General features: G+C 44.0%; 1 protein-coding gene across 1 annotated transcript in view; it reads right to left on the bottom strand.

Moving 5' to 3' along the window:
• LOC141051167 (uncharacterized) overlaps positions 1-27,567 on the bottom strand; it is an 80,036-nt gene that overhangs the window by 27,289 nt on the left and 25,180 nt on the right. The window contains 9 exon segments of the mRNA XM_073548032.1: positions 3,594-3,691; positions 3,775-3,898; positions 3,980-4,156; positions 4,286-4,432; positions 12,501-13,342; positions 23,641-23,731; positions 26,421-26,518; positions 26,602-26,725; positions 26,808-26,987. Of these exon segments, the coding sequence (XP_073404133.1) occupies positions 3,594-3,691; positions 3,775-3,898; positions 3,980-4,156; positions 4,286-4,432; positions 12,501-13,342; positions 23,641-23,731; positions 26,421-26,518; positions 26,602-26,725; positions 26,808-26,987 (1,881 nt within the window).

The following is a 27,567-nucleotide window of genomic DNA, read 5'->3' as shown; positions in this document are numbered from 1 at the left end:
AGCGTCACAGACAGACGGAGAAGTGGTAAGAAATCATCTCATAGAACAGAAAAGATCATAAATGAACATGATGACCATAAATGACAGCAGTAGTTATCACATAGCTGCAGGTCTCCTGAATAAATCATTCCTTTCGGCTCCTAATTCTACCCAGCAGTCTCCATTACCAGAAAATGGTGAGGAGATCCAGACAACATCTAATGTCTATGATCAGCTTTATCCTGTCATCTCCACCAAGTCTAACACATACCCTGATTGGCTATTTTATTATAGACAGCCATAGCCCATTATACTTTCCATGGCACATAAGAAGAGGATTGCATTTTATGTGCCACAAATATAGTAGATGGAGCTACTGACATGCTCTAAACATCACAATCTACTACACTGCAGACATGCTCTACAGGATTAAGATATGGAGACAGTCAAGACGGAGAATCAAGAATGCAAAGCGTGACTATACGACCCTTCCAGCACAGTGCATTGTCCTTCAACCATAACTGTAGAAACACTTGGTTGACCAACAGGTTTAGATAAACATTACTGTCCAATTGTACAAATATCAGAAGACCTAGAATGTGCCAAAAAATATTGCCCACAATAATACTCTACCTCCATCACACTGAAATGTTAACACCTGATACAAAGCGGATGGATTCATATAGCACGGGTCAAACTTCTGACCTTCCCATCAGGATAGTGCAACAAAAATCTGCATACATCTTATTAATGTTTATCCACTGCTCACTAATATAATTTTGTACCCTTCCTTCTTTTGTTTTCCCTTAGACAGCAATTGTTGGCCAAAAAGCCTATGTAAGCATATGTGCTGTAGAAATTTTAGTTTGGACACTTTAGTTGTAGCACCAATGTTGTATTCATCTGCATTACATGACTGTGCATCACCTGTTCTCCGGGACAGTTCTTGACAATCACAGAATCCACTTGCATCAGTTATTCCTTGATCAAAATTGAATCTATATTAATAAAAATGAATGTATGTGTGTATCAGCCACGCCCACTCCACATAGCCCCACCTAATCACTAAGCATCTTTCATTTCACAAGAGCGGTTTAAAAGAAGCTGAGCTGTGATTGGTTGCTCTGAACAACAGTTTTCTCACTCCACAACACCTCAGCAGACACTGACCGGGTAGGAGAAATCTAGCATCCCCGGAAACATAAGCTCCCAGCCATTGTCTGCCCCCCAGAAAGGAGCAGAGAGCACATGACAGAAATGAATCACCCCCTCCCGTGCCCATATACCCATCACACATCCTCCATCCCATAGGCACATCTTCCCTCTTAAAGGGATCTCCGGTATGGAAGTCAGGGTAAATCCCTCAGCGCTCTGGTTCTGACCCCAGGCCTCTCTTAAAGGGATCCCCCGATATGGAAGTTAGGACCGTTCCACTCAGCGCTCTGGTTCTGACCCCAGGTTGACGGGATGATGTGGGATATTAGGGGTAGTAGTCCGGTGGTTCTGGCTGACGGAATGATGTGGGATATTAGTGGTAGCAGTCCGGTGGCTCTGACGGGATGATGTGGGATATTAGTGGTAGTAGTCCGGTGGTTCTGACAGGATGATGTGGGATATTAGTGGTAGTAGTCTGGTGGCTCTGACGGGATGATGTGGGATATTAGTGGTAGCAGTCCGGTGGCTCTGACGGGATGACGTGGGATATTAGTGGTAGCAGTCCGGTGGTTCTGACAGGATGATGTGGGATATTAGGGGTAGTAGTCCGGTGGCTCTAACGGATGATGTGAGATATTAGGGGTAGCTGTCTGGTGGATGTCTGACGGGATGATGGGGGATATTATAGTGGATGTGGCTATGCGGAGTGGGTGGGGCCATGCACATATATATATTATAATTACAATTTGTTATACCTAACCGTAGTTAGTTACTATGCCCAGACAATGCCGGGTTCTTCAGCTAGTTCTTAATATTTTAGGAAGTAAAATACGCGCAAAGTCGCCCAGATGACTCTTCCATTCTAATGTGGATTCAAACTGCGACTGATCCATGGAAAGCTAATTGCTTGAGTTTCTCCTGTACACATCATAAAGGAGATTTCATGATCTCTTCTTGCCATCTATACTACCGTTCAAATGTTTAGGGTCACTTAGAAACTTCCTTATTTTTGAAAGAAAAGCACAGTTTTTTTCCAATGAAACATTAAATGATTCGGAAATACACTCTATATGTGATAAATGACTATTCTAGCTGCAAAAGTCTGGTTTGTAATGCAATATCATCATAGGTGTATAGAGGACCATTTCCAACAACCATCACTCTAGTGTTCTTATGGTACTTTGTGTTTGCTAGTATGCTAGCACAGCTGAAAACAGTTTGGCTGATTAGAGAAGCTATAAACCTGACCTTCCTTTGAGCTAGTTGAGAATCTGGGGCATTACATTTGTTGGTTTCATTAAACTCTCAAAATGGCCAGAAAAAATGAACTTTCATGTGAAACTTGATAGTCTATTCTTGTTCTTAGAAATGAAGGCTATTCCATGTGAGAAATTCCCAAGAAACTGAAGATTTCCTACAACGGTGTGTACTACTCCCTTCAGAGGAGAGCACAAACAGACTCTAACAGAGTAGAAAGAGAAGTGGGAGGCCCCGCTGCACAACTGAGCAACAAGACAAGTACATTAGGGTCTGTAGTTTGAGAATTCGATGCCTCACAGGTCCTCAACTGGCAGCTTCATTACAGTGCACGCAAAACTCTAGTGTCAACGTCTACAGTGAAGAAGCGACTCCGGGATGCTGGCCTTCAGGACAGAGTGGCAAAGAAAAAGCCATATCTGAGACTGGCTAATAAAAGGAAAAGATTAATATGGGCAAAAGAACACAGACATTGGACAGAGGAAAATTGAAAAAAAGTGTTATGGACAGACAAATCCAAGTTTGAGGTGTTTGGATCACACAGAAGAACATTTGAGACGCAGAACAACTGAAAAGATGCTGGAAGAGTGCCTGACGCTGGTAAAGTGGGAGATTTGTACAAGGTAAAAGGGATTTTGAATAAGGAAGGCTATCACTCCATTTTGCAATGCCATGCCATACCCTGTGGACAGTGCTTGAGTGGAGCCAATTTCATCCTACAACAGGACAATGACCCAAAGCACACCTCCAAATTATGCAAGAATTATTTAGGGAAGAAGCAGGCAGCTCGTATTCTATCTGCAATGGAGTGGCCAGCGCAGTCACCAGATCTCAACCCCATTGAGCTGTTGTGGGAGCAACTTGACCGTATGATACTTAAGAAGTGCCCATCAAGCCAAACCAACTTGTGGAAGGGGTTTCTGGAAGCACGGGGTGAAATTTCTCCAGATTACTTCAGCAAATTAACTGCTAGAATGCCAAAGGTCTGCAATGCTGTAATTGCTGCAAAGGGAGCATTCTTTGACAAAAGCAAAGTTTGAAGGAGAAAATTATTACTTCAAATAAAACTTTTTTCGAACCTTGTCAATGTCTGGACTAGATTTTAAACTCATTTGAAAACTTATTTGATTAATAAAAGTATGAGTTTTCATGGAAAACATATAATTGTCTGGGTGACCCCAAACTTTTGAACGGTAGTGTACCTGAAAATCCTGAGGAACATTGGGATCTTCTTGTTTACAGTCCTGTGGAAGAAGAGGACGGGGACATCTCTCTGGTGTTTTCCTCTCACTGGATAGAGCTGGAGGAAACACATACAGGGACTGAATTCATTCTTTACATACAGATAATTATAGGCCGTGTGTATTTAGTCCTGTCCATTACCTGGTGATGTGAGGGGCTGGGGAACCTCCATCATGACATCCTTGTACAGATCTTTGTGTCCTTCTAAATACTCCCACTCCTCCATGGAGAAATGGACGGTGACATCTTGACACCTTATAGGAACCTGACACATACAATGACATCGTCATCCCCCGATCCCTTCATAGCGTTACTGTATAATGTCCCAGCATTCCCACAGTGTCACCTCTCCAGTCAGCAGCTCAATCATCTTGTAGGTGAGTTCTAGGATCTTCTGGTCATTGATGTTCCCATGTATCAGGGGGTTAGATGGAGGCCTCATGATTGGGCTCAGGGGTCTTCCCCATCCCTCAGACACAGGGTCCTGGCAGCGCTCACTAGAAGTCTTCACTAATATGTAATCCTGGTTATGGAGAGAGACATTAATAAACCTCACTACAGACATTTCCAGAATCCTCACCTCTCCAGTTCTGTCCATCTGTTATTCCTATAGATAAGAATGATGTAATGTGACGTCATCAGAATCTCTCACCTCTCCAGTAAGCCGGAAGAGGATCTCTAGGGTGAGGTGTAATAATCTCTCCGTCATCTTGTCCCTCTCCCTATCCATTCTAGATGGGTCAATCATTAAAATTCTCTTACATAGATCTCCACTGAGAGGATCCGATACTGTAGGGACCTGAAAGGGGAGAAGATGACGATGTAACATCATAAAGATCCCATGTAATAATACAATAGCTGGAGATAGTAACGGGAACCATGTGCAGATATACCATGTAGATATTGTATTCTATCTTTGTATGGACTGGAATATTTCATATCTTATCAAAGATAAGTCAAACCTTCACATGAACATTACAGCTAATCCCTGGCAGCAACGTTGATGGCAGCATGTAGGGCACATGATCTCTGTGAACCATTACGGAGCAACACAATCACATCCCAGACATACTGGGTATCACCATGGCAACGAGTATCGTCATTGCAGTAATGTAAACTAGAGATAGAAGGAAACCATGCGGGCATTAGCGCTGTAGTGGATAATACATTCACGTAATATTTTTTTTCCTACATCTGGACAATCCGATCACATAGCGTAAGACTTCATTGGTTTTCTCCCTAGTATCTGCATTACCTAAAAGTCTGTGACATTTGCGCTGTGTCACTTTGAATGGATCGGATTTCGTGACAGGAATCCCCCATGTCACGGACATCAGAAGCCGAGGACTGTGGAGACACAGACAGCGGGAAATGTGTCATATACATGGCGTGCGGCCTGAACACAATATGTCCTCCCGAATCTGCAGTCTACAAGGGGAGTGTTGGTGACTGTCACTACACAGGCTGCTTAGGTCACAGGGTCTCCTTAAATATGGAGGAGACCAGCAAAAGTACAAAAGACAATGACACTGGGAATGTCCCAATGGAGTGGCCATGAGAAGAATTTACAGGAGTCATTAAAGGGAATCTGTCACCGCACTGGAGCACCCCCCCGGTGAGTATAATCTAACTCGTTTTTCTTATCTTTCAGGTTACATCGGGGGCTTATCTACAGCATTACAGAATGTTGTAGATAAGCCCCTGATGGCGGTGGCCGCATCTTATATGCCAAAAAATAGGTGACAGATTCCCTTTAAGGAGAACCTGACAGCCGATACATGCACTAGCTGTATGATTTCAGCAATGTATGTTGGACTCTGAAACATAGTAACATAGTTTTGAAGGCTGACGGAAGACCTTATGTCCATCTAGTTCAGCCTATTTTTAGTGCAGCTGTTCTGCATAGTTGATCCTGGGGAAGGCAAAAAACCCACAGAGTAGAGGCCAATTTTCTCCATAGGGAAAAAAATTCCTTCCCCTACGCTGGGTCAACCATCTACCTATAATATTCTGTTATTCGTAACCTTCTATACTGTTACTCACAAAAAAAGCATCCATTCCTTTCTCAAATTCATTCAGTGAGCTGGCCATCACCACTTCCTCAGGAAGAGAATTCCAGAGCCTCACTGCTCTTACCGTGAGGAACCCTCTTCTATGCTGGTGCAGAAATTGTCTTTCCTCCAAACGAAGAGAATGCCCCCTTGTTCTTGTCACAGTCCTTGGTACAAACAGTTCATTGGAGAGATCTCTGTATTGCCCTCTGATATATTAAGTCTCCCCTAAGTCTTCTCTTTTCTAGAGTAAGTAGACCTAATTTTGATAACCTTTCTGGGTACTGTAGTGAACCAACTCCATTTATCATTTTAAGTAGCCCGCCCTTGCACCCTTTCAAGTTCAGTAATGTCTTTCTTGAGCACCGGCGTCCAAAATTGCACACAATACTACAAGTGTGGTCTGACGAGTGATTTGTACAGAGGGAGAATTATGTTTTCATCTCGTGTCCCCAGACCTCTTCTAATGCATCCCATGACCCTATTTGCTTTGGTGTTTCAAAGAAAGAAAAGTCCTTTAAAAGACGCCAGGGACCATGCCGCAGGGGAAACTAGTCAGACGAATGGATGCCCAGCAGATTCTGCCTGCCCACTTTCCCAGTGCGATAGGTCTCTCTTATACACATGCAAGGATAGACCTGTAACTCAAGGGGACAGGACAGGAGAAGCCACCGGTGACCCACCTATGTACAGTAACTAGTCTCACATCAGGCTCGTTCTCCAGCAGCTTTTATCTGAAGCGCTGCAACTTTCCAGAGCCATACACACCTGCCAGTGCCAGATACATGCTGACCAACCCATGGGCAGAATGTATCAGCTGTCAGGTTCTCTTTAATTATAACAGTGGCAATTATAAATGTCACCTCAAGACACTGCGACAGAAACAAGTGTGGTATACACAGCTTATAGTCGGAAGTATTTTCAGGATGGCTGGACTTGCCGAAAAAAAAGAAATCAAAATGGACAAATCATCAGAAATTATAAATAGGCAGATGATACAACAATGATAGCATGGAACAAGTGTAGATGGAATTAAGGACTTCTCACAGAGTGTCAAGGAGGAAAGCTCGAATATGGGACAGCTACTCAATACCAAGAAGAAGAAGATGATATTGTCTACTGCTAGGTACGACAGGGACTCATTTGAAACTCTAAAGGACTTCAACCTACTTGGATCGATGATCACACAAGATGCAGCAAGGACACTGGAAATCAATAGGAGAATAGCTACGGGCAAATCACCAATTGCGTCACAGGAGAAGGTCTTTAAATCGGAAAACATTTCACTGGCGACAAAGACCGGGCTCGTACATAGCTTCTCGTGCTTCTTTATCATCCGTGTTTTTGCAGCCATATGTTGCTACAGAAGAGAAAAGAGGAATCAATGCCTCCTAAATGTGGTGCTGGAGAAGGATGTTATCAATAGCACGGATGGCAAGAAGAACAAACAAATCAACCTTGGAAGAAATCAACACGGACGTGTCATTCGAAGCGTGGATCATCAAGCTACGACTTACCTACTTTGGACACATCATACTCAGAGGGGAATCACCGGAGAAGGACATCATGGTCAGAAGAATAGAAGGAACAAGGAGAAGAGGAAGACCAACAGCCAGATGCAATCAATATAATCATGGAAAAGACCCTGGTGGAGCTATCTAGGCTTTTACAGGATCAATCTTCCTACATGAAGTCACCAAGGCTTGAGATTGCATAGAAAACCATTAAATAAGAGGGTTCCCCATGAGACGTGGGCGCTTCTCTCTATCCATCGTCTATGGGACGGCGGAGAACCGAGTGCGACTCTAATTGGTGACGACTTATAAGGAGACTATAAGGGAATCGCTGATGTTTTCTGTCCCCAGGCAAGGAATAAACCTCATTAATAATTTATATGTTCCAGAACCTTCTATTAAATACGACCCATAAATGTCCGACATACGGTGACATCAGCGGGAAATAACAGAAGCTCCAGAGAAAGAGAAGAGAAATGTCACCAGCACTGAGGGGGTTACTGCTGCCTGCCCAGTAATGGGGAATCTCCAGCACCTACCTCCACCTGCAGAGCCGCACACCACATATATGGCTGCTCTGTGTGCACAGGACCTGGGATGAGGTCACAGGAGGGGAGGAGTCAGGGGTCACATGATCAGGGGCCTCAGTGTACACAGGACTCTGCTGTGCTGGTTGTCATGGTGCTGGATGAGGGGAAGTTTTTGCTCACATGAGATCTTAAGTGCTCTAATCGTGGCAGAGCACTTAAGGATCTTCTCACTTCTGATTTCCTTGCATGGTGTCTGACATCACACAAACACTGAGCTATCAATCAATCAAGAGGCATTCTTGTGGGACAGTGCCAGGGTGAAATTGGCTCACAAAAACACTGGAATCTCCGCAAGATAGGATCAGCATACCAGGGGGCTCTGCTTTAACACCTCAGCTCAGACCAATAGCATAGCCACGCCCCATTTCATAAAAATCAGTCATTGCTCTTTGAAATATTCTTTGCAGACTGTAACTGTTGTATTTTTTCTTGTACAATTTGTCAATAAAATGATTTTAAAAAGAAAAAAGGAAATTACATATCCCATACATGAATTCCTTGAGGTTTATGAAAATCTTATTTATAGATTAAATGTCATGATCCAGGTTGGATTGTGACAGATTTTGCACAAATAACCTTTTTTTTCCTTTAAGCTGTTGGCTTAAAAACTTGCCCATATCTGGGCGTCCCCACTGTAGGTGTTTTTTTTTTTTTTTTGGTGTGGAGCGGTCTTGAGGGTCCAGAGGCCCCTCAATGAGGGAGGGTACTGTCATGATCCGGGTTGGATTGTGACAGATTTTGCACAAATAATCCTTTTTTTTCCTTTAAGCTGTTGGCTTAAAGTTAGTTTTGCCCCCCGGTGGCCGTTAGGGTCATTACACTGTGGTTTCTTTAGTTCTAGTTTTGCCCCCGGTGGTGGCTAGCGGTATTACACGTAATTACCAAGCAGGTGATGAACCTGGCTCCTTCCTATAAACGAGTGGCAGGTGGTCTCATTCACTGTTGGTGATATTGGTCATTTCCAACCAAGTTTGGTGAAGGAAGGAGCTATACAGAGGAGTTCCTTGCAGCTCAATCAGAGCTCTGGTGTAGTAGCTTCAGGTGGAAGCTGAATTCGGGTGTTGTACTCTGTTGCTGGGAGCAATAGCAACAGAGCAAAGCTAAGTGGCGTTTTCCGTTTATATTTTTCCTTGTGTGTGTATTAGTGCAGTGGTGGGTTTAGTTTCTGCACCATCCAGTGCACTAGTAAGGGATAGGTGCAGGGCGAGCTAGGGATTGAGGTATCCAGCTCAGCGACAGGTGAGGAACCTGTATAGGGAATGCTAGGAGTGCAGGGACACTGCCTCAGGGGAGTGCAGGAGGTCTCCATGTCCCCATTCCCTAGTGCGGGGCCCACCCACTGTAACTGTTTCCCCGGTGTTCCCCTTTACTCTATAAATTCACCCTGCTGGAGGCAGTGTATCCAGGTACACGTGCCATTATTGAAATTCGCCCTGCTGGAGGCAGTGTATCCTGCTGCACGTGACATTATCACCAACCTAACAATTTTTGCTGGTAAGCCATGGGCCAAGTTCAGACCTGTGAGCAGTTGCTGCTGGGCCTGATTGAGCAGCTGAATGGTGTGTTGAAGCCGTTCCAGCAGCAGTTATCAGGGTCTGGGGCCTCCCCTCTGGCTCAACCAGAAAATCAATTTCCAGCTTTGGCGAAGATGCCCCTTGGAGTCCCTGCTGGGGAGCAGGACTTGCTTATACATGCCGACGTAACCCAGGCAGGTGGGAGGAGTTGGTGTCCCCATGGTGCTGCCTGGAGTTCCCCGAAGTGAAGGGGTACGTCCCTGTAGTGAGCAGACTAATGATTTAGTCCGTGGCGCTCACGCCGAACCTTCTGTACTGTCAGAGAAGCCGTGTCCCCCTGGTCGTGTGGAGGAAGACGTCCTGGGAGTGTATATTTCCTCCTCGCCCTCAGAAGGTACTGTCAGCAGAAGTGGTGGTTGGCGAGGTACCTGAGGGCATACCGCTGCTTGTGGACAGTGGAGCAGAAGTCAGGCTGGTGGATGCTCGGTTTGTCCAGACTCATGGTCTGAGGTGTAAGACGCTGGACAAACCCATAAGCGTCCAGGCCATTAACTCTGTCCTACTGAGCCATGGGGGGGTTGAACCAAGTCATAGAAGACTGTTATGATGAGTCACCGAAGGAGGAAAAAACAAAATACTAGCTAAGTCCAGAAAAACCAGAGAGGTTGGCAGCTATCGGATTGCAGACCCCTGAACCTATCCACAACAACTAGCAGTAGCCGTGGGGGTTTCCTACGGTGCCCTAGACCCCTCGATCACAGCCGGAGAACTACATAGCCTAAAGACAGAAAGGGGAAAACTAAACTGCCCCAGAGCAGACCCCAAAGCAATAGGCAGCCCCCAACATATAATGACGGTGAAGCAAGATGAAAACACTAACACAGATAGAAAGATAGGTTGAGCAAATGATGGGGCCCAAGCTAACTAAATAGGACAGGATAGGAAAGCTGCTGTCTGCCATCCGCAAAAACCTTATCCAAAATGAGCCAACCGACTGATAGGAAAAACAGGCCCTGAAGTCGCTAGGCTTCAAAAGACAATATCAGCACTCAGTTATATTCTGAAGACAGAGCAAAAGATCAACAGATCAGAGACAAAAATGGAATTCAGCTAACCCCCGGCCAGGGATGGCAGAACTCCCAAAAAACAAGGCAAAACAAAAACAAAACTGAAGAGTACAAAGCAGAGCAGAAAAACTTAGCTTTGAGACGCAGGAATCAGACTGGTCTCCAAGAATCCAGCAGGATCACCAGCAAGGCAGAAGGGCGTCGGCTGCCTTATATCCAGTCAATTCCAGCCACCCAGTCATCATCTAGCTGCCCAGGTGTTTGGTAATCAGCCTCACTACCTTCCTTCACCAGAGGAGGGAGTTCATCAGACCTCAATGGTGAAGGGAAAAATGAACTCACAACAGAAGACATTCACTTGCATAGCGGACATCATTATGAGTCTCTGTCATGCTACGTCTTGGAGGGAAAGCCAGTACCTATCGTTTTGGGCCCCCCTTGGTCGAAGAAACACAACCCGGCCTTAGATGGGCGGACTAAGGAAGTAGTCAGCTGGGAGCAGTCGTGTGAGGGCTGCTGCCTAGGGGCTACTGTCTCTGCCGTCTCTCTACAACTGTCCCCGTCCTCTCCAGTGGGGGCAGCAGAGGTGCTGCTGGAGAGTAGGGGCAAGTCTCAACCCTCGCCATTAGCCAACCCAGAGAGGTGCAGGCCTTGTAGTAGGAGGGATTGGAGGGTGGTTTCCCTTGGTGAATTGCGGGGGTGTGAGTGTGGTGACACAGGGGGATGCCTCTGTTGTCAGTTCCAGAAGAGCACCATCTTGTGACAAACGAATGTGTGGCAATAAACGTTCAGGTCCGGACCTTTGTGTGAGCGAGTATGTATGGGTGGCCACCAAAAACATCCAGTGGAAGTACGTTGCGGGGGTCTGGAATTCTCAGGTGATTGGGCCGTATCTGGTGTCGTCCATCCTCGGCCCGGAGATTTACCAGCTGGAGTTACCCTCAAACTTGCCCATACACAACTCGTCCCCCAGGTCGGCGCTTTGGAGATGGGTGGTGCCTCCGGAACATACATTGCCAATATCAGCGGTGCTCGTTTGTCATAAACCTGAAGCTCAGGTAGTTGCTGGGGTGAACTCTGGATCTGGGCGCCCCCACTGTAGGTATTTTTTTTTTTTTTTGGTGTGGAGCGGTCTTGAGGGTCCAGAGGCCCCTCATTGAGGGAGGGTACTGTCATGATCCAGGTTGGATTGTGACAGATTTTGCACAAATAACCTTAAGTTAGTTTTGTCCCCGGTGGCCGTTAGGGTCATTACACTGTGGTTTCTTTAGTTCTAGTTTTGCCCCCGGTGGTGGCTAGCGGTATTACACGTAATTACCAAGCAGGTGATGAACCTGGCTCCTTCCTATAAAGGAGTGGCAGGTGGTCTCATTCACTGTTGGTGATATTGGTCATTTCCAACCAATAATAATAATCTTTATTTTTATATAGCGCCAACATATTCCGCAGCGCTTTACAGTTTTACATACATTATCATCAATGTCCCCGATGGGGCTCACAATCTAAATCAAGTTTGGTGAAGGAAGGCGCTATAGAGAGGAGTTCCTTGCAGCTCAATCAGAGCTCTGGCATAGTAGCTTCAGGTGGAAGCTGAATTCGGGTGTCGTACTCTGTTGCTGGGAGCAATAGCAACAGAACAAAGCTAAGTGGTGTTTTCCCTGTTTGTTATATTTTTCCTTGTTTGTGTATTAGTGCAGTGGTGGGATTAGTTTCTGCACCGTCCAGTGCACTAGTAAGGGATAGGTGCAGGGCGAGCTAGGGATTGAGGTATCCAGCTCAGCGACAGGTGAGGAACCTGTATAGGGAACGCTAGGAGTGCAGGGACACTGCCTCAGGGGAGTGCAGGAGATTTCCACGTCCCCGTTCCCTAGTGCAGGGCCCACCCACTGTAAATGTTTCCCCGGTGTTCCCCTTTACTCTATAAATTCGCCCTGCTGGAGGCGGTGTATGTTGCTGCACGTGACATTAAATTCTCTTAATTTGAACATGAAAATGACTTCCCCCCTATGTGACTTCTATGATGTGTAACAAGAGGGTATTTTGGTTAAAAATATTTTCCACATTGTAAGCATCAATATTGCTTCTCCCGTGTGAGCTTTCTGTTTTTGAGAATCTGATTCCAGCATTTTCAACCCAAAAATGGCTCCTCCACAGTGTGAATTCTCTGATGTGTGATGACATGTGATTTTTCAGTAAAATATTTCCCACATATTGAACATTAATATGGCTTCTCCCCTGTGTGTCTTTTCTGATGTTTAAGAACACTTGATTTCTTTGTAAAACATTTCCCACATTCTGAACATGAAAATGGCTTATTCCCCGTGTGAGTTCTCTGATGTGCAGTAAGATTTGATTTCTCAATAAAACATTTTCCACATTTGGAACATGAAAATGGCTTCTCCCCTGTGTGAATTCTCTCATGTGTGACAAGATGTTTTCTCCGTGTAAAACATTTCCCACATTCTGAGCATGAAAAAGGCTTCTCCCCTGTGTGATTTTTCTCATGTGTAACCAGGGTTGATTTTTGTGTAAAACATTTCCCACATTCAGAACATGAAAATAACTTCTCTCCTGTGTGAATTCTCTGATGTCTATGAAGTGTTGATTTCACTGTAAAACATTTTCCACATTCTGAGCACAAAAATGGCTTCTCTCCTGTGTGAATTCTCTGATGCTTAGTAAGATCAGATTTCATAGAACAACATTTCCCACATTCTGAACATGAAAATGGCTTCTTTTTTGACTGTGCTTTTTGATGTTCATCATCCCTTCTGTTAATTGTATGTTGCTTTATAATATGTGATAAATTAGAAGATAGGAGCATTTGTTCAGTTGATAGATCTTTGTTGTGAAGAGATGAAGGCAATTCTGGGATAATGGCATGTTCTTCATATGTATCTGGTGTGATACCAAAATCTTCTGCTTTAAAATCGGAAAACATCAGATGTTCCTCTAATCTGCCAGAACAGTCATCTGTCAAGAATAAAAGTTAATTATTATTTTTCAATTGCACGGCCTTGAAATTATATTAATAATAATACAGGCTGTTCCCTGGGTTACAAAGTAGATATGTTCTGTAGCTTTGTTCGTTAGTCAGATGTGAATGTAAGTTGGAACAGGGCAAGGAAAGAAAAGTCACCCTATAGTCACCACACCACTGACCACTCTAGCAGCTATGCTGCTTGCCACCCAGTCCTCTTCTTTATGTAGTTGGGCACACCACGTATCCGTCCTGTTCAATATAGCTTAAGATTTATGACCACGTCTAGGCTCAGAGGTTACTGTGCGACACAAGTTCGCAACTGTATCTTTACTGTAAAGCGCAGTGACCCATGGACCTGGACACAGCTAGAAGTCTTGGAGATGCAGCGTGCGATGGTGGAAAGAATTAGACTGGATGGCGAGCATTAGGGCAGTCAGACAGGTGAGTTTTACTTTTTTTGTTTTTGTTTCAACTAATACTCATCTTTCTGTCATCAGGCGCTTACTGCATGTCCTAAGGTTGCGATGACATCATGACCTTAAAGAAACACTCTCATCAAAATTTTTATCCTATTAATATATTGCAGTCATCATATTATATATAGCACTGTGCATTACAATTGCTCATTTTGCCCTTCTATCTAGATAATTCTTATGTTTTCCATTAGGTCCATAAAGTCACATGATTAACCCCTTCACCCCCAAGGGTGGTTTGCACGTTCATGACCGGGCCAATTTTTACAATTCTGACCACTGTACCTTTATGAGGTCATAACTCTGGAACGCTTCTATGGATCCCGGTGATTCTGACATTGTTTTCTCATGACATACTGTACTTCATGTTAGTGGTAAAATTTCATTCAAATAACTTGCGTTTATTTGTGAAAAAAACGGAAATTTGGCAAAAATTTTGAAAATTTCGCAATTTTCCAACTTTGAATTTTTATGCCCTTAAATCACAGAGATACGGCACACAAAAAACTTGATAACTAACATTTCCCACATGTTTACTTTACATCAGCACAATTTTGGAACCAAAATTTTTTTTTGTTAGGAAGTTATAAGGGTTAAAAGTTGACCAGCGATTTCTCATTTTTACAACACCATTTTATTTTTAGGACCACATCACATTTGAAGCCACTTTGAGGGGTCTATATGATAGAAAATACCCAAAAGTGACACCATTCTAAAAACTGCACCCCTTAAGGTGCTCAAAACCACATTCAAGAAGTTTATTAACCCTTTAGGTGCGTCACAGGAATTTTTTTTGAATATTTAAAAAAAAATGAACATCTAACTTTTTTTCACAAAAAAAATACTTCAGGTTCAATTTTTTTTATTTTACCAAGGGTAACAGGAGAAATTGGACTGCAAAAGTTATTGTGCAATTTGTCCTGAGTACGCTGATACCTGATTTGTGGGGGGGAACGACTGTTTCAGCGCATGGCAGAGCTCAGAATGGAAGGAGCGCCGTTTGACTTTTTCAATGCAAAATTGGCTGGAATTCAGATCGGACGCCATGTCACGTTTGGAGGGTCCCTGATGTACCTAAACAGTGGAAACCCCCTACAAGTGACCCCATTTTGGAAACTAGACCCCCTAAGGAACTTATCTAGATGTGTGGTGAGAACTTTGAACCCCCAAGGGCTTCACAGAAGTTTATAACATAAAGCCGTACAATTAAAAAATCATTTTTTCCACAAAAATGATCTTTTCACCCTCAATTCTTATTTTTCCAAGGGTAACAGGACCCTAAAAGTTATTGTGCAATTTGTCCTGAGTACGCTGATACCCCACATGTGGGGGTAAACCACTATTTGGGCGCATGGCAGAGCTCGGAAGGGAAGCAGCGCCATTTGACGTTTTTGGCTGGAATTGAGATCGGACACCATGTCGCGATTGGAAAACCCCTGATGTACCTAAACAGTGGAAACCCCCCACAAATGACACCATTTTGGAAACTAGACCCCCCAAGGAACTTATCTAGATGTGTGGTGAGCACTTTGAACCCCCCCAGTGCTTCACAGAAGTTTATAACGCCCGGGCGTGAAAATAAAAAATTCGTATTTTTTCCACAAACATGATCTTTTAGTCACCAATTTTTTTATTTTCCCAAGGGTAACAGGAGAAATTGAACCCCAAAAGTTGTTGTCCAATTTGTCCTGAGTATGCTGATACCCCATATGTGGAAGAAAACTACTGTATGGGAACACGTCGGGGATCGGAAGGGAAGTAGTGACGTTTTGGAATGCAGACATTGATGGAATGGTCTGCGGGTGTCATGTTGCCTTTGGAGAGCCCCTCATGTACCTAAACAGTGGAAACCCCCCACAAATGACCCCATTTTGAAAACTAGACCCCCTAAGGAACTTATCTAGATGTGTGGTGAGCACTTTGAACCCCCAAGGGCTTCACAGAAGTTTATAATGCCAGGGCATGAAAATAAAAAAATCGTATTTTTTCCACAAACATGATCAATTAGTCCCCAATTTTTTAATTTTCCCAAGGGTAACAGGAGAAATTGGACCCCAAAAGTTGCTGTCCAATTTGTCCTGAGTATGCTGACACCCCATATGTGGGAGAAAACTACTGTATGGACACACGTCGGGGCTCGGAAGGGAAGCAGTGCCATTTTGGAATGCAGACTTTGATGGAATGGTCTGCGGGTGTCATGTGCGTTTGGAGAGCCCCAGATGTACCTAAACTATTGAAACTCCCAACAGGTGACCCCATTTTGGACACTAGACCCCCCCACGGAACTTATCTAGATGTGTGGTGAGCACTTTGAACCCCCAAGTGCTTCACAGAAGTTTATAACGCTCGGACGTGAAAATAAAAAATTTTTTTCCACAAAAATGATATTTTTGCCCCCAATTTTTTATTTTCCTAAGGGTAACAGGAGAAATTGGACCCCAAAAATTGTTTTGCAATTTGTCCTGAGTAGGCTGATACCCTACATGTGGGGGTAAAACACTGTTTGGGCGCATGGCAGAGCTTGGAAGGGAAGGAGCACCATATGACTTTTTCAACTCAGAATGGGCTGGAATTGAGATCAGACGCAATGTTGCATTTGGAGAGCCCCTGATGTGCCCAAACAGTGGAAACCCCCAATTCTAACTCCAACCCGAACCCCAACACACCCCTAACCCTAATCTCAGCCCTAACCCAAGCCCTAACCCTAACCCTAGCCCTAATGGAAAAATGGAAATAAATACATTTTTTTAATTTTATTATTTTTCCCTAACTAAGGGGGTGATAACGGGGGGTTTGATTTACTATTTATGGCGGTTTTTATTTTTGGCAGCTGTCGCACACTAAAAGACGCTTTTTATTGTAAAAATAGTTTTTGCATCACCACATATTGAGAGCTATAATTTTTCCGGATTTTGACCCACCGAGTCATATGAGGTCTTATTTTTTGCGGGACGAGTTGACGTTTTTATTGGTACCATTTTCGGGCACGTGACATTTTTTGATCGCTTTTTATTCCGATTTTTGGGACACAGAATGAACAAAAACCAGCGTTTCATGAATTTCTTTTGGGGGAGTGCGTTTACACCGTTCCGCGTGCGGTAAAATTGATAAAGCCCTTTTATTCTTCGGGTCAGTATGGTTACAGCGATACCTCATTTAGGTCGTTTTTTTATGTTTTGTCGGTTTTATGCAATGAAAACTATTTTATATAAAAAATAATTATTTTTGCATCGCTTTATTCTGCGAGCTATAACTTTTTTATTTTTTCGCTGATGATGCTGTGTGGTGGCTCGTTTTTTGCGGGACAAGATGACGTTTTCAGCGGTACCATGGATATTTATATGCGTCTTTTTGATCGCGCGTTATTGCACTTTTTGTTTGGCGGTATGATAATAAATCATTATTTTTTGCTTCGTTTTTTATTTTTTAAGGGGTTCGCTAAAGGGGTTAACTAATGGGACAGTTTTATAGGGCGGGTCGTTACGGACGCGGCGATACCTAATATGTGTACTTTTATTGTTTTGGGTTTTTTTATTTTCAAAAAATGAATTTATTGGGGAATATTTTTTTTTTTTTTCCACTAATTTATTTGGCGATTTCTTTTAAAATTATTTTTACACTTTTTTTAATTTTTTTTTTACTTTATTACATAGTCCCAGGTGGGACATCACTGTCCTGTGACAGATCGCTGATCTGTCACATCACAGATCACTGTGACAGATCAGCAATCTGTCACAGGCAGTGCACAAGGCTTCCTCATGCCTGCGCTTTGCAGGCACTGAGGAAGCCAGCTTCCTCCAGGCCCCCGAAGGCCCCCGTCGCCATCTTGGATCCGGGGGCCTGGAGGAAAGGAGCCCCCGCAGCAGCGCTGCACATTGCGCTGCCGTGGGGGGCTCAGGGAAGCACGGAGGGAGCCCCCTCCCTGCCGATGCTTCCCTTTAACTCCCGGTACACCGCGATCATGTTTGATCGCGGTGTGCAAGTGGTTAACGTGTCGGGGCGGTCCGTTAACGCCCCTGACACATAGTGCCGGGTGTCAGCTGTGATAATCAGCTGACACCCGGCCGCGATCAGCGGCGCTCACCACGTGGGTGCCGCTGATCGCGCTAGACGTACTATCCCGTCCATGGGCATAGGGGCCCAGGTCCCATGGACGGGATAGTACGTCTGATGTCAGGAAGGGGTTAAAAACTGACTAGCTGAATGCTTTTAAGCTTTAGAAACAGGAAGTCAGTTTTCTCTGCACAAATCACGAGTCACTGCAAAAGCCTATGGTGGAGGAGGAGGTAGAAGCTGGATCAGGAGTTGAAGAGGGGAATAAGTTATGCAAGGACAAGACCCTTCCTGTTTCTACTAAGAGCAGAGAAGAGAGAATTAACTGGGTAGAAAGGCAAAATGAGCAATTGTAAGTACACATTGCCAGATAATATAATTACTGCAATAAGTTAAGAGGATAAAAATTTGAGCTCCATCATGAACACAGTCAGGAGTCCTGGTCTGTAGTGAAGAGTGCACAATGGTGGAAAGAAGAGAACTGGACAGCAGTTGGAGAGGTCAGCAGTGAAGTGAGTTTATTAAAGGGAACCTGTCACCCCCCCTGGCTCTTTTCAAATTCTGGCGCCTGCGTCATCAGTGGAATCGTCAGCTTCTCCCACCGATGACGCTGCAATGTAGGCAAGAGGCGGAGGGACTTCATGGAGTCGGAGAGCAGCAGATAACTACTGTGCATGTCCGAGATTCCCAGCCCCGCAGTGTGAATAAACCATAAGCGACTGCGGGGCGGGATCTCTGGCCGAGCGTCCACACAGGCGCGATAGGAAGGCCAGGAAGTCATGAGGATGGGCAGCGGTAACTGCGCATGCCCAAGAATAAATAGAACAGCGCAGGCGCCAGAACTTGAAAAGAGCGATGAGGAGGCAGATCCAAAAATGCAGGAAGACATGAGTGACGGATGTGAGGCGTCTGTCAGATGGGGAAAGACCTGCCCCCCTGTCAAAGATCAGGTATGTCTGACCAATTTTATAAACTATTATTTCTGCGGTGGAAGGTACCCTAAATAAAAGAGCCACCTTGACAGAATGCAGCATTAGTGCTGCACAAGGTGGCTCTTTTACTTAAAAACGCCAGGGGGCGGGACAGGTTCCCATTAAGGGTTTTTTGAGTACTGAGAAGATATAAATAATAATAAGGGACTATGAGTGCGAACATATAACCCTTAAAAGTACGTTTTAATTGAAAAACTCTAAAATCACACCAAAAGAAACCTTAGTGCACAAATGATGATACCCATACAAAAAAGTCAAACTATATGTTATAAGTGACTGTTTTGATGGAGCACTTGTGACTGTATTTCACGTGACCTAACAGAGCACTACAATCCTTGTCTCCCCTTGCACACACCAAGATGGAGGTGAAATGGTTAGAGGGCAAGGCGGAGGGGGGGTGGGCTAGATAAGCTCTGTGGATGAAGTCCCATGTACCCCCACACACCTAGGATGCCCTACGTGTCAACTCACACATCCCTTCCTACCAACGGAGGTTGGCACCCTAAACACGATATTTGGCGCCGCAGCTCCACGGTGTCCGACCTTCACATACCCTGTAGGCCCTGCACTAATGTGTCTACAGGGAGCCTAGACTAGACAGTGAACAACTAGACTATAAGTGGGGAAGGGATGTTGGATGCCACGTTATTTAAAAATGGTACATGTTACGTATCAATTTATGCCTCTGTCTCGACGCGTTTCTCCTTTGGTTGTTCATCAGGAGGCTAAGGTTTATATATGAGAGTTATAGATCCTGGAGGATAATCAAAAGGCCATGGTGGTGTGAGGTTTTTTTTTGAACATCCAATGTTTTTAACTAGAGGTCGTACTAAAGTCTGATGTTCGTAAGGCACGGACTCCCTGTATAATATACATTTTATAACATTTCAAAAGAAATTGCAGTAAAATTCAGTTATCAACTAATTAAGGCAGTGGTGAAAACAGTAAAAGTCAGAGCAGGGACTAATTAATTATGATGTCAAGCCAGCTAGTTTGGGCACTTTTCATTTACTTTGCTTTGGAAGCCATTTATTACATACCATACATTATGTATATTTAGTAAAACATTCAGTGAAGACTATTAAAGGTCAACCCCAAAATAATCCTCAAAACCATCTTCCACATTCACTTTCCATATAACAAAAATAGGTTATACAAACAATGGAGAAAGTGTTTATGTAAAAAATATTTTAAAAAAAGCTTTATTAATCATTTAATACTCAAGTGCAGTCTAACGAAAACACAAAAGCAACACATGCTCTAACCACTTAAAAACATAAAAAAGTAACATCCAGTTGAACTTCAAGCAGAAATTTCACATGCTGTGCTCCAACAGCAACAAATGTGATTACCTCTGTAAGGCCGGGATCACACATGCGAGAAACTAGGATGAGTCTCGTATGTTAATATCCAACAATGCCGCCGGCACTTCGGGAGCGGAGAGTGCGGCTGCATAGCAATACATGCCGCCGCACGCTCCACTCCTGATTGCCGGCGGCAGTGCCGAGTATTAACATGCGAGACTCGGCCGAGTTTCTCACGTGTGATCCCAGCCTAATGGAGCCAAGCAGCACAAAATGGAAAAGTTTCAGAATGAGGGGAGCTCAGGGAATTTTACAAGCTATTTATCTCAAATATTTTAAACAAGTGACAGACCCTCTTGAGACTGGAATCGCAGTAGCTTATGTTATCCTATGCCAGGGCATCAGATGCAATATGCTACTGACCATCGGCTCCAGCTCTGCTGTGAATCGGTGCCGAGTGTCACGCTACTGTGCTCCGATCCTCTTGCATGAGAGAATGACAGCAAAGGTGCGGAGGAGACTCAGAAAATAATTTTTCCATCTCCTCCATTGCCTGACTCCCACGTTCCCAGAACGCACTGTGAAAGCACCCTAAGGAGTGGACTCACTTTTGAGATATACTGTATGTGTAAAAAAAACACTTTATATCATTAGTAGATTGCATGACATACCTTTTCTTTCAGTCATAGGGGTGGCACTTTTTACTGCTTCAGTCACAGTCAGTCATGGTCCTTTTCAAAACTATTCACTCCCACCGCATTGACTGGCCTGACATCATGGCAAGGGCCTTGGAAATTGCGCACTGCCCATCAGCTCCTCAGGCATGTGCACTGAATATGGGTGTAGGCCCCCAGCTTCTTTTCACATGAGCGCATGCTCCGTAGTCCCTGTGTGTCAGTGGCCACATGATAGTTTGTTGAATGAGCACACTGCACACCACTGACTTCCCGTTCGCGGCCACGGTGCATGCGCACATGTGAAAAAAAAGCTGGGGACGTACACCCAGAGTCAGTGTGCAAGTGCGGGATTTCTGAGGTCATTGCCGTGACATCACGCCAGTCATGCAATGTTCGTGATGCACATTGCATCACTAACAACACGCTAGGGGCAGTTTAACAAAAAAAGGACATGCCAGGTTCCCTTGAAGGCATTCACTGTGCTGTATAAATGACCAGGAAATATGATTCTCTAATTCAGTATGATGTCAACAATTTTAAACTTTTGAACGGTTGTTTTTTTTCTTTTCGTTTAAGAGGTAAAAAATTTAAGAAATTTGCAAAAATTAAAAAAAAAAAAAAAAAGAACTTGTGCCATCATTCTCTTTTTCCATCGATGGACCTCTCTAAGCGCATGTGTTGGTGACCTAATAATGTCATAGGTAACATTTTGGATTAGACTAGATGTTTTCATCACTTCTTATTGCATTTTTGCAGGATTTCAAGTTTTTTTCTGCTTTACGGCTTTTTACCATTCAGTTTAAATCATTTTTGTAGTTTGAAAGATCAGACTTTTATGGATGGGACGATAACAAATATGTCTTCTTTTCTTTATTTTTATAGGGATGCTATCTTAAAAAAAATACTTGTTATTTAAATCAGGGTTCCCCAACTCCAGTCCTCAAGGCCCACCAACAGATCATGTTTTCAGGATTTCCTTTGTATTGCACAGGTGAAGCAATTATCACCTGAGCAATACTAAGGAAATCCTGAAAACATGACCTGTTGGTGGGCCTTGAGGACTGGAGTTGGGGAACCCTGATTTAAATCATGTATGTGTGTTATATGTATTATTAAAAAATAGCATTTTTTTAGAATACAATCTTTCAAAAATGACAACAATAAATTAGTAACCTTGCAATTTTCACATTGACACTTAACACTTTTTTAGATTCATACTTCCTGTCCTTTTTCAGGAAGAGTTTTCAGTTGTTTCCTTATCATCACAGACAGGATTACAATGACCGGTAACACCGCTGTACACAGCTGATGGCAAATGATCCACCAATCACAATAGTTGATGCCACAACTGACCCTGCTCCCCCTTTATTCACAATAACTTGTGCACATGCTCAATACAAAAATAGGTTCAGAAACCGACCATTATAGCTATAAACATGTTATTTCCTGAAACACAGAGAACACCGAATAACCAATGTGAAAATTGTAAGAGTAACAATTTTTATTTTTAATACAGATTGTGATTAGTGATTAGCGAACGTGCTCGGGTGTTATCAGAGTATCTTGGGCATAAAACATGCAGCCGCAAAGACTTCAATATATTATCCGAGCACGCCCAAGTTACTCGGATGTCATCAGAGCACGTTCGCTCATCGCTAATTGTGATATGAGAAAAAAAACACTGGCAACAAATTTTAATAACTACATTTAAAGACAAAAAAATGATTTCAACAATAGATCAGATTCTGATGATTTTATATACAATTTTTAAATTGTTTTAGCCCCTGTAGGGTTTCAGATCTCTGGTAGCCACTTGGATATACACAGACACAAGGTTTTTATAGAAGAAAAGCATAAAGTTTATTCTTAAATTTTACAGCTCCAAAATGAAGACAGCTTTTCTCCAATACAAGTGAATAACATAAACAGTCCTTTCTTCAGGCAAAATTAATCAAAGTAAATGTAGTAGTCGCACTGGTCTTGGGATTCCAGGCAGTAGAAGCCCAGTAGTAATGGTGTTCATAAGACAAATACACTTCTATTCAGCGCCAACATAAATCCACTCTGAGCTAACCCAGATGCTGAAATTAGGCCTTTAAGCCCTGGGCTGGATTATGGGAATGACCTTTCCCATCCAGACTCTCTTGGTTGCTTCTAAATCCAGGACTAAAATCCAGTCAAAATAAATGGACTCTGTCAGCAGAGAATGACTGTTCAAACTAAGTTCTTCCACTCGATGCTTCACGGTGCGGCGAGTCATCTAAATACTCCTTCCCAAGTGCTTGTTTCTCCTCAATCTGCACCCCCTCTTCTTTAATTGACAGCTCTGGCTTCATAGAGCCAGAGAAGGGAGGAGATATATGGAAACAAAGCAGGTGGGAAAAATATTTAAATAATTGGCCCCACCATGAAACACCCAAGCGCCTGTACTGGGTTTGAAAAGTCATTCTGTGCTGAAAGAGTGAATTTAAACTTTTTCAGTAACCTAGTGTTACTGATACAGATTTTACATTACCGAGGTCAACCACCAGCTAGTTGTGTACACTGCAAAACAACAGCATTGCAATGTATATAGAAACTGATTATCTCCTATGAAGCCTTTAATTTTTTTTTTCTACATGGAAAAAGATGCCATTTCAATTTGATGATTTTAATTTTGTTCCATTTATGCATCACATTTTTTGACAGTAAAAACCACATCAAACCTCTGAGTACCACATCCAAAAATCAACACATAATTATAGCAGCCAGTGACGGCTTAAAATCTGCATTTAGTGGTCACTGCTCACCTGTGCGGTTATCTGTAGGAGTCTCCTCTTTACACCGCTCATCACCCCTCACATATGTCTCTGTAGTATTAATATGAGGCAGATCTTCACCCTGGAAGAAATGTTGTAAAAGTCACAGACAGATGAGAAGTCATGCTAAATTATCATGATGAAAGCAGTAGTTATCACATAGCTGCAGGTCTCCTGCATAAATTCAACCTGTTGGCCCCTAATTCTACCCAACAGTCTCCATAACCAGAAAACTGTGAGAAGATCCAGACACCATCTAATGTCTATGATCAGCTTTATCCGGTCATCTCCACCAAGTATAAAACATACACTGAATGGCCACATTACTAGAGACACCCATTAGCAGCACATTGGGCCTCATTTAGCTTTCAGGAACCCAGCAAATTGTGCCAGAGATTCTACTAGATAGTGAAACCGCTCTACAGGAACATGGGCTCATGAGGACACAATAGCTTCTTGCAGTTGCCACAAATTAAATGGAGATCCTGATTTGTTCTGCGTTCTACATACTTTGTCCTGGAGATGCTCTATGGCAGGGTTGAGCAATTAATTTTTCCAAGGGGGGGCACATGAGAGACTGTGACTAGTGTGGAGGGCAGAGACAACTTAACCGTACTTAATTCTGCTCATTATTATTGTTTCATATTCATTTTTATCACTTAGTATTGCGTAGAACTAAGTCTGCTGATTAGCTGCTACTGCTAATACAGAGGACTTACTGTAAAGTTTTCTTAATTGAAGGAGCTAGTCAAAATATACATACCATGTACTGCTTCTGCTTTTTATAATGTTTATACGAGCCTTGATAAACAGCTTCCAACTCAACATGATGTCCACACATAGAGTATGATGTCACTACAAAGAGCCCTACACAGTATGACATCACCATCAGCCTCACTATACAGTATTATGTCTACGCACAGCCCTACCACACAGAATAATGTCCCCACACAGCCCCTTTGCACAGTATTGGGTCCTACAACAATCCCAACTCAGAATGGTGACCCTATTCAGTTCTCATTCAGAATGATGTGCCCACACAGCCCATTTGGAAGGTATTATGTCCCCACACTCATAACGTCTCCACATAGTACCCCATTCAGAATGATATCACCACACAGCCTCCTTACACATTACTACATCCCCACCCAGCTTTCCACTCAATGTCACGCTCGCGCCTTGGCTGAGTGGCGCGAGCCAGGGGGTTGTGGCCCCACTGTGCCACAAACCAGACTACCCTGGAAGGGGCGTAACTATGGCAGCTACCTCGGTCTTCACTGGAGCCTCTGATGGTGAGGTCAGGCTTGTGCGGCAGGTAGCTGCCGGGTGCCACTCCAGGGTGGCGTCTGGCTGTGACTACTGATCCCACTCGGGAACAGGACACCTGGACAGGTGCGAGTGACAAGCAGGCTGAGACACAGGCTAGGCGAGCACGGCTTGGAGACACAGGACAGGCGGGCACGGCTTGGAGACACAGGACAGACTGGCGTGGTATGAGAAGGGACAGGTAGGGACCTGTTCACACAGCAGGTGCAGGCAGGAGGGAGTGGTGTATGTTGGAACAGGATTTGGACCTGTTCACACAGGAGGTGCAGGTATGGATATAGGCAGGAGTGTGGAGTAGGCAGGGCGGCTAGAGAGCCGTGCAGGCAGAGCGGCTAGAGAGCAGTGCACAGATAGAGCTGCAAGGGTGCAAGATTCACAGACAGAGCTGCAAGGGTGCAGATGAACAGATAGAGCTGCAAGGGTGCAGATGAACAGATAGAGCTGCAAGGGTGCAGATGAACAGACAGAGCTGCAAGGGTGCAGATGAACAGACAGAGCTGCAAGGGTGCAGATGAACAGACAGAGCTGCAAGGGTGCAGATGCACAGACAGGGAGGACGCAAGGGAAGACACAACAGGGAAGGAAGCCACGGACAAGGAGAAAGGGAGATTAAGGTAGGACAGAGTACAGACAGAGTACTGGAACCAAGACTCAAGGGCCATGATATTCAGCCTCCTGGCAGGCAGACAAGGTACGAGGCAAGACAAGAAGTATTCCTCCAGAGAAGGAGGAAATACACAGAACAGGGCCTGGCTTCCTCAGCAGCAAAATACTAACTGAGATTAGACATTGCTCAGGTAATGTTCCAGTGGGTGTGGCAGGGTTAAATAGTCCAGGGCTCTAGGTGATTGGTCAGGGACCCATTAGCCAGGTGCACCCTGACTGCATAAGAACCAGAGTTCAGGCGTCGCCCCCCTATACACACAGTCAGGAAACATACAGGAGAGCAGAGGCACAGAGCTGGCAACAGACAGAATTCACAGCATGGCTTGAAGCAGAAAGTAAGTTGGTGTGCGGGGGATGGGAGGCCATGCAGTGATGCCAGCAGGGTTGTTACACTCAGATACCCCCACACAATTCCCCATTTAGAATTATGCTCCCACACAGTACCCATACATGGTAATATGTCCCCACACAGTTTCCCCTTCAGAATTATGTCTGTACACAGCCCCCCACACATAGTATTAAGTCGCCACACAACCCCCCCTCAGAATGATGTACACATACAACCCCCTTGCACAGTATTATGTCCTCCTACACCCACAAAATAATGTAAAAAAGAAAATACTGGGACACAGCTGGCGTGATGTAGTGAACTTATACTGTCTTTAATAACTTGTCCATCCAGTGTATAATACTGGTGGATAAAACAAGACTGAACACAAGACCTTCACAGACTTCTACACATCATAGTGGCGATCTCATGACAACTTCTCTCCATCTACCTGATCATCCTGAGGAACATTGGGATCTTCTTGTTTACAGTCCTGTGGAAGAAGAGGACAGGGACTTCTCTCTGGTGTTGTCCTCTTACTGGATAGAACTGGAGGAAACACATACAGGGACTGAATTCAGTCTTTACGTACAGATAATTATAGGCCGTGTGTATTTAGTCCTGTCTATTACCTGGTGATGTGAGGGGCTGGGGAACCTCCATCATGACGTCCTTGTACAGATCTTTGTGTCGTTCTAAATACTCCCACTCCTCCATGGAGAAATAGACGGTGACATCCTGACACCTTATAGGAACCTGACACATACAATGATACCGTCATCCCCCGATCACTTCATAGCGTTACTGTATAATATCCCAGCATTCCCAGCAGTGTCACCTCTCCAGTCAGCAGCTCAATCATCTTGTAGGTGAATTCTAGGATCTTCTGGTCATTGATGTCCTCATGCATCAGGGGGTGAGGTGGAGGCCCCGTGATTGGGCTCAGGGGTCTTCCCCATCCCTCAGACACAGCGTCCTGACAGCGCTCCCTAGAGGTCTTCCTCACTACTGTGTAATCCTGGTTATGGAGAGACACATTAATAAATCTCACTACAGACATTTCCAGAGTCCTCACCTCTCAAGTTCTGCCAAATTAGGGACGAGTGAGCTCTAAAATGCTCAGATGATCGTTACTCAAACCAAGCAATTCCTAGTGTTCGCGTGCTCGTTTCAAGTACCGAGTATAATGGGAGACAATGGGAAAGCGGAGCATTTTTCCAGCAGACCCTACAAGGAGGTCTGGGGGGCAGTCAGAATGTTTAACCCCTTCACTACCAAGGGTGGTTTGCACGTTAACTACCGGGCCAATTTTTACAATTCTGACCACTGTCCCTTTATGAGGTCATAACTCTGGAACGCTTCCATGGATCCCGGTGATTCTGACATTGTTTTCTCGTGACATATTGTACTTCATGTTAGTGGTAAAATTGCATTCAAATAACTTGCGTTTATTTGTGAAAAAAACGGAAATTTGGCGAAAATTTTGAAAATTTCGCAATTTTCCAACTTTGAATTTTTATGCCCTTAAATCACAGCGATACGGCACACAAAAAACTTAATACATAACATTTCCCACATGTTTAATTTACATGAGCACA

The sequence above is a fragment of the Dendrobates tinctorius genome, unplaced genomic scaffold, assembly GCF_039654945.1.
Source record: "Dendrobates tinctorius isolate UK_male_01 unplaced genomic scaffold, ASM3965494v1 ptg000155l, whole genome shotgun sequence".
Classification (NCBI taxonomy): domain Eukaryota; kingdom Metazoa; phylum Chordata; class Amphibia; order Anura; family Dendrobatidae; genus Dendrobates; species Dendrobates tinctorius.
Note: the sequence above shows the minus strand (reverse complement) of the source record. Positions and strands in the feature narration are given on the sequence as shown.